This window comes from Camellia sinensis, chromosome 8 (genome assembly GCF_055761805.1).
Source record: "Camellia sinensis isolate YWXY chromosome 8, ASM5576180v1, whole genome shotgun sequence".
In the NCBI taxonomy this organism is placed as follows: domain Eukaryota; kingdom Viridiplantae; phylum Streptophyta; class Magnoliopsida; order Ericales; family Theaceae; genus Camellia; species Camellia sinensis.
In genome coordinates this window covers 131,895,277-131,907,006 of record NC_138968.1, presented here as the reverse complement: position 1 = coordinate 131,907,006, position 11,730 = coordinate 131,895,277, and the positions used below count along the sequence as shown (strand labels likewise).

Below are 11,730 nucleotides of genomic sequence, written 5' to 3'. Positions count from 1 at the left end.
TACACTACTCTTGTATATTGCTCTCTTGTCTGTCTGTGTATGTTCTTGCTCTCTCTTCACCATCTCTATTTATACACTTAAGAGAAGGTGGAAAGTATGGCTGGCCTTGCACATGGCCAGCTTGTTCCTTCACTTTTCTTGGTTGGCAGCTACCCCACCATGTGGATAGTGGGTTGATGCCACCCTTACCATGTGGCTGCCACCCTTACAATGGGTTGATATCTAACAAGAGGGAGGGAGGAGCACATTCCGTTTTGAATGCCCACATCCACGAGTCGGATTGTGTAGTTGTTGTAGTTGATTGCCTTCACGTAGTAGTATTTACCGCCAGAGAATAAGTTAAGCAGTGGACGATTGTTGTGGCAGGCCAGTTCATATATCTTTTTTCCACAATTTTCTGGATCACCTTCAAATCGAAATGGGTATCTGATGTTTTGAATGTTCCCACAAGAAGAATCACAGTTCCCATCACTTCTTAAAGCACCGCAATTTACTAAAAACAGGACTGTTAGTGTATATTAGTGCTTGTAATGATGTTAGTAGTGTATAGCTGTTAGTAGTGTATATTTCCTTTACTTTTACTTTACTTTATTAGTGCCACTTTCGGCCACTTTAGGCACCCACTTTTGGCTCCTCTCCTATATAAACGAGCTCAATTGAACCTTTGTAATACATCTATCAATAACATCAATAACATCAATATATACACAATTTCTCTCTTTCTCTATACATTAATTCTTACATGGTATCAGAGTTAGGTTAAGAACCTAGTATTTTCGTTCCACCGACGGGCGACAATCTCGCCTTGGCCGCCCGCCGGACAAACCCAAATTTCCTAATTTCTTCTTCCATGATAGCTTCTTCAACAACACTTCACCACCTCAGCACCAGATCCGATCACAACCGTTGGATCCCACTTATCCTCTGCATCTATGTTGAGGAGCATCCCTCTCCGACTCCAGCGGTACCTCCTCGGTCTCCGACTGCATCCTCCTTTGCCCAGACTCTGTTCATCTGGCTTAACGCGTCTCTGATAGGGAGAGTCCCACTTTGCTTGCAAATAAGCAAGGGACCGCCATGGAGGAAGAGGTGTCGAGTTCTGCTTTAGAGAAGATCTAGAAGCTTCCACCATAACTTGAAGGAACTGTCTCAGCTTCGTCAATGAGCCCACATAAACAATAGGGAGGGAGTTGAGTATTCTATCGTAGGAGTCGACAGCTCTAGCTATTTCAAAGCGGCTTTGAAAATCGATATCAATGATCAAACGCTCAGAGCTTCCAGTACCTTTGTAATTGACTACATCAATATATTCATGGTCCCCTCCAGGGACCTTCCCACTACCCTGCCACTTAGATGCACACACATCAGCGTCATAACCAGAAAGCCTCAAAAGCTTCACCAGAGAAAACCTGATGCAGCTGGCATTACACGGCCCTGACTTGACAAGGTGAACGTCGGTTTCATTGATAGATAGCAAAAAAGAATTAACCACCGACAGCAAATTGCTCTCATACTGATCCGCAGAGAGCTTGTAATACGAAATGTTGTCGGCTAAGTGAGAAAGATCGCAGAATCCAGAATCGCTATCGCTGCTATACCGGGACTCAGTCCCACCACTGCCATACTCCACTTACCATATTGGATGAAACCCTTACCATACTCCACTCATTCTCTCCCACTAGTCTAACTTTTTATTTTTATTATTATTATTATTATATCAAATAATCAATGCACTCATGTTTCCCACTAACAGTGTCCACTTTTGAACCCATCCCCACTTCTTTATTTATTTTTAATCAATTTTCCCTGTGCCTTTCACCACCACTTTTGACCCAAAACATTTTCAACCCATCATGTCTCCTTCACCTTTTGCACCCCACTCACTGACTCTCTCTCCACAAAGCACAACAGTATCCAATACTCAAAGTGCCCGCACACCATCATAGACTATTATTCACAAACCACCAAATTTAAGTCCTACATTTCCATTGTAATACCAGAGCATTACCAATACATCACACACACACACATAAAAAAAAAAAAAAAAAAAAAACCAAAACAATTTACAAATTTGCACCACAACCCATATTTTATTCATCTCAGGGATCAACCCCGATCACAATTTTACAAAAAAAAAAAAAAAAACAAACAAACAAACAAAACCCACACAACCCCACCACCCACAAACACCCACCCACATGCGGGATTTTTTTTTCCTTATCCCTTCTCTACTTTGCCGCCGGTCTCCTCTTTTTGCCTCCGTCCTGGGCGGCCCTTGACGGTGCTGCCTCCGTGTTTCTCACGCCGCCGAGCCCGTTCACTCCCCCTTGCTCCTCCACCACAGCATCTGGCGGACCTTCGAATCGGAACATAATGGTGGACTTCTGCTTCAGCTCCTTGTTTTCCGCCTTTAGTACACATATTTCTGCTCGCGCATCCTTATACATGCGCTGCAGCAGAGCCAGTTGGGCGTTTAACTGCTGCACCTCATTTGTCCTACTCTGAAGCCGGTGTGACAAATTTGTGACTACAGTCATCGTCTCCACACATGACTTCAATGTATACTGATTGGCCTCAATATCCGATTGCACTACCATTATTTGCTCCACAGACCGCATCGGAAAGGTCAACGGAGCAAAACCAAGGGCGCTTGGTTAAGGTTCAAGGGCAACTGTCCCGGTTATCTCTCTTGTGGACTCGTTGAGGTCGAGAAATAGAGTGAGCAGACCACGGGAAGAAGAGGCCATGTTCTGGGTAGCTGCACGGGAAGAAGAGGCCATGTTATGGGTTGCTGAGTGTTTCAGATGTTACAGAGTGTTTCGGGGTTTGCAGCTCTTAGAGAAAAGCTCTCAGAGAACGAAGAGGTTTCAACTGGTTTGTTATGCTTCCAAGCCTCAGGCTTCGCTTTGGTTTATATAGACAATGACGCAGAGGACGACACGACACTCTGTCGGTCACGTGCATCGCCGCGTGCGCCCCTTTTGATGGCTCGCCGCTCAAAGCTTTCTGTTGGGCACGCCTTTTGATGGCACGCCTTTTGATAGATTGGGCCCGACTTTTGAGGGTGCGATATATATATCTATATATATATATATAAATATATATCTTTTGGGCTCCCACGGTCTGACACGACCACACAGTGTCTGCTACAACGGTCCGACCTGATCCCGTAAACTGTCCCGACATTGATTCCGGTCAGCTTCTACATCGGTCCGGCATGACCCCGTAAACTGTCCCGACATTGATTCCGGTCAGCTTCTACATCGGTCCGGCATGACCCCATAAACTGTCCCGACATTGATTCCGGTTAGCTTCTACAACGGTCCGGCATGACCCCGTAAACTGTCCCGACATTGATTCCGGTTAGCTCCTACAACGGTCTGACACGACCATACAGTGTCTTCACCAATGGTTCGACACGATCATACAGTGTCTCCTATCCTATTTTATTTTCACGTTTTGTTAGTCTCTTCAAACTCAAGTTGGTTAGTTCCTATCCTCCTTGAGTTTGAGGGGGGCTGTTAGTGTATATTAGTGCTTGTAATGATGTTAGTAGTGTATAGCTATTAGTAGTGTATATTTCCTTTACTTTTACTTTACTTTATTAGTGCCACTTTCGGCCACTTTAGGCTCCCACTTTTGGCTCCTCTCCTAAATAAACGAGCTCAATTGAACCTTTGTAATACATCTATCAATAACATCAATAACATCAATATATACGCAATTTCTCTCTTTCTCTATACATTAATTCTTACAAGGACATGAAGAAGAAGAAGAACAAGGACATGAAGAAGAAGAAGAACAAGAAGAAGAATGGAGGAAAGAAGCCAAGACATTGATGGATGATGGAAGCGAAAGGCGATGGTATCAGATATGCCCAAGTCCCATTGCTCTGGATAATAATAAATTCAAGGTCCACATTATAATATTATCACTGGCATGTGATTTGGGCTAGGAAAGTAAGTCGTTGCCTGAAAAGTCCAAGTCTTTTATTGAAAACTATATATACTGCAACGAAGTGGGTCAAACTTCAAAACTACACGGTTTTGTTTGATTTTTTTTTTTCGTCACAGCGCTTTGCTGTGTACGTAGGTTTGACTTGAAGTCAAGCAGGCAATTAGCATCAATACAGAGAGAGAGAGAGAGAGGATGAAGATGAGGACTTGAAGTCAAGCGAGCAATTAGCATCAATATAGAATGACAGGATGAGGATGAGGATGAGGCATTGAATTTGGAACTCCACAAAGGAAATTAAAATTGGAAATGGCCATGATGTTCTTCTTCTTCCTCTTGTTCTCTGTTTTTCTCTTCTTGTTCCAACTCCAAGTAGTAGTATTGGCCACAGGATTTCTTGGAGTTGGAGGAGCACCACAACCACGACCACGAGATTCAGATGAATGCGCGGTGACAAGGTGTGGGGATGACGGCCCAGACATCCGGTTCCCATTCTGGCTAAAGGACCATCAGCCAAATCACTGTGGGTATCCTGGATTTCAACTATCCTGCTCCCCAGACAAAAATACCCTGCTTGAGCTCCCATTGTTTGGGACTGCTAAGGTATTCGTCACGCTAATCAATTACAGAGACCAGTCGTTATATATATATGACCCCAGTGATTGCTTTCTCGAACAACTTCTCCTAAATCTAAACCACAATTTATCGGTCTCTCCCTTCAAATTTTCACTACTTCATGGAAGTAAGTTTAGCCTTTTCAGTTGTCCCTCCTCAACAAACCAAACCTACCCTTTGGAATGGTATGGTACAGAATATGGCTATTCAGCGTTTCCAATCACAAATAATTGCCTTAACAGCAGCCAAGGTCAAGTGGTCTATGCGGTACCTGATGATTTTTCAATCCTGCAGTCCCTATTATCTTGCAGAAAGTTACGTACCATAACATCAATAAATTCCCCTCCATATGGTTCTCCTGATTTCTATACTAATGACCTTCGATTGAGTTGGTCCAAGCCCATATGTGGGAGTTGTGAAGAAATAGGCAAGTATTGTAGATTGAGGAGGAGGAATAACAGCAGCAGCAGAAAACATGATGAAACTGAATGTTCTCACAATAATATTCCTAACCCACCATCAATTGTTGCGGATACTCCATCACTTGGCAAACAAGCTACAGGTACTCCTTCGTCCCTCCACTACTAGTTTCCCCCCTGTTTTACTTTCAGTATCAAGGATTTTGGATAGAGATTTGAAAAAGAAAAATAAAAAAATTTAGGTTGTATTTCATTCACATCTTCCTCACCTTTCCCATTTCCATTTCCAAAATCATGATCCAAACAGAGTCCTAGGAGTCGCATAGGCCTACAAATTAATTAGGTGAATTCACTGTCATGTGACTCATTGGAGTAACCATCAGATCTCTCCATAAACTATGACACATGCTGACAAATGAAAGAGCTTTCATCCTGAAAACCTATAGCAAATAAATTATATAATTTTATGAATGACAAACTGTTTGATCTTGTCTGTCTTTTACAGGTGAAACAAAAAGCCAAGTTCTTAAAGGTGAATTTTGTATATGCCTCTTCCCTTGATTTTTCTAGAGGAGTCTTCCCTCCTAATTTGGTTGTTTAAATTTGCAGGTGTGATCCCTTCCGGCTTGTTTCTTCTTCTTGTAGTCATGGTAACTGTATATCTTGTCCACAGATCAAATAAATTAAAGAAAGAGGATCAAATGAAAATTGAAAGATTTTTGGAGGATTATAGAGCTCTCAAGCCTACAAGATACACTTATGCAGAGATTAAGAAAATTACTGATAATTTTAAGGAAAAACTAGGCCAAGGAGGTTATGGAACAGTGTACAAGGGAAGGTTTTCCAATGATGTTCACATTGCAGCCAAGATCCTCAACGATGTCAAGGGGAATGGGGACGACTTCATCAACGAAGTTGGAACAATAGGCAGAATTCACCACGTCAACGTGGTTCGCTTGGTCGGATACTGTGCTGATGGATTTAAAAGAGCTCTCGTGTACGAGTACTTGCCAAATGATTCGCTAGAGAAGTTTATATCATCCAATCAGGAAAAATGTTCACTTGGTTGGGAGAGGCTGCAAGGTATTGCTCTTGGGATAGCCAAAGGTATTGAATATCTTCATCAAGGGTGTGATCAACGAATCCTTCATTTCGATATTAAACCTCATAACATCTTGTTGGACCACAACTTTAATCCTAAGATTTCTGATTTTGGTCTAGCCAAGTTGTGTTCGAAAGAACAAAGTGATGTATCCATGACTGCTGCTAGGGGCACCGTAGGCTATATTGCACCTGAAGTGTTCTCCAGGAACTTTGGGAACGTATTATGCAAATCAGATGTCTACAGTTTTGGAATGTTGTTGCTTGAAATGGTTGGAGGGAGGAAGAATACCCATGTTACAACACAGAATACCAGCGAAGTTTATTTCCCTGAATGGATCTATGACCGTTTAAATCATGAACAGGGGATTGTGGTTGAGGAAGACGGAGATGCTAAGATTGTGAAGAAAATAACAATTGTGGGACTTTGGTGCATTCAATGGTACCCAGGAGACCGGCCTTCGATGAAAGTTGTTGTTCAAATGCTAGAAGGAGATGGAGACACTCTGGCCATGCCCCCCAATCCATTTACCACCACAAATCCCAGAACTGCTACAGGTGGAAAGTCTTTTGATAGCAAGTTAGAAGTCATTTCTGAATCTGAGTGAGATAATAAAATTAGTATTGCTCGTGTTAGAATTTTTTTAATCAGTTTTGTATATATGGTAAAAATCTTGTTTCAGTTAATCAGAATAGGAACGATTGTGTGATCATCTATCTACTCTTACGGCTTATCAAATAATACATCTGGTGTACCAGCTTTCAAATAGTTTTGCTTGCATTTGTTGTTATTGTAAAAGGTGTTGTCCGACAACTAGTTCTCACAAAAACAAAAACAAAAACCTTTCTAGCTGTACAACTCAGACCATGACTAACCAATACAATCTTTGAACAAAAACCTTTCTAGCTGTACAACTCAGACCATGACTAACCATTATACAATCTTTGAGCAAGAATTGTCGTACTTATAAACATAGAATGAAACAGTGAAACAAACAAAAAATTCGATTGATCATTAGATTAATGTAAAGAGGTTCACCATGCCACTTCTCTTCTTCCAACACTTCTCAGACTTCCCTTACTAATGTCAATGATCTAGTTGTGTTAGTCCAAAAGGCCAGCCATAGCATACTCTCTCATCACTAATATTTATTTTAAGATTTCGTTTAGGGCCCAAAAAAAACTCAGGACTGGTGGTTCTAAATGTGTGTCAGACATGTGTCCAATCAATTTTTAGATTTTTTTAAAAAAAACTCCAATATGCTTTGAACATAATATTTCATATTAAGTTTGGACAAAATAACTTGAAAATCAATAATAAAATAAAACTAATTCAAACTTTAGAAATAAATGTTATATTTATAAGCTTTGAATGAATTATTCATATATAAATAAAATACATAATGTTCGTGTCAGGTTGGGTGTTATATTTCTGTGTTTTATATGATGTTTTAGTTTTGGGAACTACTTTTTTGGATTTTTCTTCGTAGTTTTTTTTTCCCCCACAAAATTTGTAGATAATATAGTTCTTAAATTTTTCATGGACTTTCAGACTAAAAAATTTTAAAAATTAAAAAACAAATTAATCTTATCCAAAAAAAAAAAAAAAATACAGCAAATGGTATTTAAAAAAAAAAAAACCATAAAAGCAATTGCCAAACCATTAGATAATAACAACACAAGCCTAATGATGAATGAATATAAGTATTCTATTATTTTTAGATATTAATACACTTTATGATGTGAATTCTCTCATTTTATTTGTAGTTTTGAGTTTAATAGATTAATTTTACTTTTTGCAAAATAATTTGTATATAAATAAAAGTTTGGGTTGACTTTTGATTTTTGAAAAGAAAATGAAAGAAGACAGAAAACATCACTCATGTGCTAACATTGGGTTTAGAGTTCTGCTTGTATGTGCTTGTCAATTTTGTATCCAAACAATCACTTATACTTATTTAATTCTAATTATGTTTTGGGTTGAGTTTTGTTAATTAGAGTGAATGTATGTGGAGGAAATTTGTCTAGATATTTTATTGGTACTTGAGTTGATATAATTTCATATACAAAGTTTGCAACGGAAGCTAAAAAGGTAATAGAAAAAGGGGTAGCTTGCCTCCGGTCCTTAATCGGACTGGACAGTGCTGTTCAACCCGTGAGGGCCCACCACGGGTCCCATTTTGATAATCCAAACCGTTCAATGTGTATAACTTGTCGATTAATATATGCCTGTAAAAAATCACGTTGATCTGATATCGATAGCTATCTCATCTTATCAGTTTTTTGTCAACCGTTAATTTGTTCACCGTCTAATTTTTTTTTATACAAAATTGATTTGATCACATAGCTATCGATATCCGATAAATGTGATTTTTGTAAACATATAGTACTCGACGAGTTCTACACATTGAACTGTTCAGATTATCAAAACAAGGCCCGTGGTGGGCCCCTACGAGCCGAACAGCACCGTCTAGTCCAATTAAGGACCAGAGGCAAGCTGCTCCCATAGAAAAATCTGCTCAAGGGGCTATTCAAGGGTGACCCCTCTTCTTCCATGTTTTGCTGCTCTTCTTCTCTATTTTCTACAAGAAAAAATTAGATCTGATTTTGTGTGTTTTAGATTGATTTCTTTGTTGTTTAAACACACACTTGCGTCCAAAACACCCAACATAAAGTGGTATCAGAGCTAAGTTCGAAGTGGAAGCTTGGATTTGAAAAGAGGGCTGAAAAGAGAAGGTGTATGAAGAAGAAAAGTGGGTTTTGCAGAAAATTTTCATGGCTAACTCAAGCAACCAAAGTATAGGTATCTGTAGACGCGCCCGCGGGCCTCGTTACAGTTCGGACTCAATTTGTGTCACGGTCCTTAATCTGAACCAAAGAGTCCAAATCCGGTAAATCGTTTTGAGAAACAGATTTTTGAAAAGAAGTGCCAAACATGGACTGCTTTGCCAGATACAGAGTCGCCACCTAAATATTTTTTAAGGGGAAATTTAGGAAACCCTGACTCGGTGCCAAAGGCCACGTGTCCGTCATCACCAAAGTTGCCTCGGCTCGGGAGCTTGGGTACGATTGGGGAAGGTCAGCTATGAGCACCCCCTCTCGCCCGATCCGAAGATCGGCCTCTACTAACCGTGATATCCGTTTTTTGAAAAACGTTATGTGTTCTTATTTCGGTTATTAGCCTAGAATTACTATGTTATGCGCACAGCAAACAAGTATAGACCAAATCGCCTAAATTGGAACAAAACATTTCATGCTTGTTTTGAAAATGGTTTGCTACTCGCAAGTAGGCTAAAATGCAGGTTTTGCCAACCTCAAGTGGGCTTAAAACTCACAGCTTTAATGCATTATTCCAATTTAGATAATTCGACCTCCACCCACAGGCATTCAAACAGTTATATCACATAAGCAGCTAGCCTCATGGTAATCATGCTGTTATGGCAACACTCACACGCATGCGGTATGCTAAAGCATAAATGCTTACCGAGTACTCCAAGCCAAAGCAAGAACATGTTAGCAATTATGCATGATCCAAGTCCATGTTTAAATGCCTAATGCAACGCATACAGAATGTCACTAGAGTAGACTCGGCTAGTCTATAAATGACATGTGAAAATGCACAAGTAGCATGTATTCAAGTTAGATTTGAAATACTTATGCAGTTAGTATGATGCGCCGAGCCTGGTGCATGCAATACTGATGAATGATGCACGCATGCATAGCATAAGGTATGTTAAAGTAAACATGTCCTAATACTAACTATCAAAAGCAGGTAAGTAAAAGGGAGAAAGAAGTGGGGGTTGGAAGACATGCACACACGCACCCACACTTATTACACAATTGCCCTCGCTCGGAGGGTCCGAAAGAATAATACAGTCCGAATAACAAACCAACTATCCTAGCTAATTAATTATTACAGACTGTAACAAGCCCGCGGGGGACCTCGCTACAGCTCGGACTCGACTTTTCGCAGTCACGGTTCTAAATCTGAACCAAAGAGTCCAAATCTGGCAAATCGTTTTAAGAAAACAGATTTTTGAAAGAAGTGCCAAACATGGACTGCTTTGCCAGATACAGAGTCGCCACCTAAATATTTTATTTTGGGAAATTTAGGAAACCCTGACTCGGTGCCAAAAGGCCACGTGTCCGTCATCACCAAAGTTGCCTCGGCTCGGGGACTTGGGTACGATTGGGGAAGGTCACTTCGTGAGCACCCCCGCTCGCCCGGTCATAGACCGGCCTCTACTAACCATGATATCAATTTTTGAAAACATTGTATGTTCTTATTCCGGTTATTAGCCTAGGTTACTATGTGATGCTCGCAGCATATAAATATAGACTGGGTCGTCCGAATTGGAACAAAACATTTCATGCTTGTTTATTTCAAAATGGTTTGATGGTGCTACCTGCAGGTAGGCTAAGACACGGATTTGCCACCCTCAGGTGGGCTTTCGGAAAAGATGGTTTTGCCACTATCTAGTGGGCTTAAAACAAACATTTGATGAATTGTCCCTATTCAAGTAACCCAACCTTCACCCACAGGCATTCAGGCAGTTATATCAGATAAGCACATAGCCTCATGGTAAGTATGCTATCATGGCATTCACTCACACACATGCAAGGATGCTAAAGCATAAAACTCACCGAGTATTCCAAGCCAAAATAGAAACTATATTAGAAATCATGCATGATCCTAAGTGTACAGAAATGCCTAATGCAACACATGCAAAATGCAACTATAGCAGGCTCGGTTATTCTAAGATGGCATATGGAATGCTATAACTACCATGTATTCAATTTGGAATTGAAAGTACAATGCAGTTAGTATGATGCGCCGAGCCCGATGCATGCAATACAGATGAATGATGCAAACATGCTGTCATACTGTATGCTAATTTAAATATGCCCTAATCTAACCATCATAAGCGAATAAATAAAAGGGAGAAAGACGTGGGGTTGGAAGACATACAACACACTCACGCACACTTATTACAGTTGTGCCCTCGCGCAGAGGGTCCGAATAAATATACAGTCCAAATATTACAGTCCCCAAAATAAAAGAATATTACAGTCCAAAATATTACAAAATCCTAATTAATGAATTAACTAAGAAAGCAAATAAAACTGGCGTGCAAGCCAGGGACTGCCTTGCTTCTGGTGGATGATGCATGTCCGGACTATCTTGCGCGGAAATCCACCGGAATGCCCCAATTAGCCTCTGTTTACACCTGTTATTTTTTGAAAAGCGTGCCAAGTCCCGGAAAGTTGCTGATTCCTGATTTTGCTGCAACAGAGAGCAAGAAAGGGGCATAGCAATGTATTTGCACAAATATATGCATGTCTCGATCCTCGTGCCACCAATCACGCATACCGAGGCATGATGGCAGAGGAGTCGAAATGCACAACTCAATATAGGATGAATGCACATGAAACTACAGCTAAAACCTAACTCCATCATGGATAATCCGGAGTGTCGGTGACTGGGGAATTGAGACACATTCCGTCACTCGGAGTACGAAACATACCTCGTTTCCCGTGCCCGGGCTAACTCATATTCCGGACACGATGCAATATGCATGATATGCGTGAAATGCAACTAAGATGCAATCATAACATATACAATGCTATGAAAATGAGATGT

General features: G+C 40.5%; 2 protein-coding genes across 2 annotated transcripts; one reads left to right on the top strand and one right to left on the bottom strand.

Moving 5' to 3' along the window:
• Positions 1-862: 862 nt before the first annotated feature.
• On the bottom strand, positions 863-2,537 carry LOC145798054 (uncharacterized). Its single transcript, XM_082885510.1, has 2 exons — positions 2,501-2,537; positions 863-1,629 (listed from the first exon to the last, which is right to left on the bottom strand). The coding sequence occupies exons 1-2, from the start codon at positions 2,535-2,537 to the stop codon at positions 863-865; spliced, it is 804 nt and encodes a 267-aa protein (XP_082741636.1).
• A 1,483-nt stretch (positions 2,538-4,020) lies between these two features.
• LOC114265627 (rust resistance kinase Lr10-like) lies at positions 4,021-6,858 on the top strand. Its single transcript, XM_082883501.1, has 3 exons — positions 4,021-5,131; positions 5,494-5,520; positions 5,598-6,858. Exons 1-3 carry the CDS (start codon positions 4,264-4,266, stop codon positions 6,695-6,697), a joined length of 1,995 nt encoding a protein of 664 aa, XP_082739627.1. The 5' UTR covers positions 4,021-4,263; the 3' UTR covers positions 6,698-6,858.
• The last annotated feature ends 4,872 nt before the right edge of the window (positions 6,859-11,730 follow it).

Bases quoted from the DNA above. Each gene is read 5' to 3' on its own strand.
- LOC145798054 (XM_082885510.1), bottom strand. From the start codon at position 2,537: ATGACTGTAGTCACAAATTTGTCACACCGGCTTCAGA. The intron at 1,630-2,500 runs GTAGGACAAATG...CAATATGGTAAG, and splicing joins TTTGTCACACCGGCTTCAGA to TGGAGTATGGCAGTGGTGGG.
- LOC114265627 (XM_082883501.1), top strand. From the start codon at position 4,264: ATGGCCATGATGTTCTTCTTCTTCCTCTTGTTCTCTGTTTTTCTCTTC. The intron at 5,132-5,493 runs GTACTCCTTCGT...TGTCTTTTACAG, and splicing joins ACTTGGCAAACAAGCTACAG to GTGAAACAAAAAGCCAAGTT. The intron at 5,521-5,597 runs GTGAATTTTGTA...TTAAATTTGCAG, and splicing joins AAAAAGCCAAGTTCTTAAAG to GTGTGATCCCTTCCGGCTTG.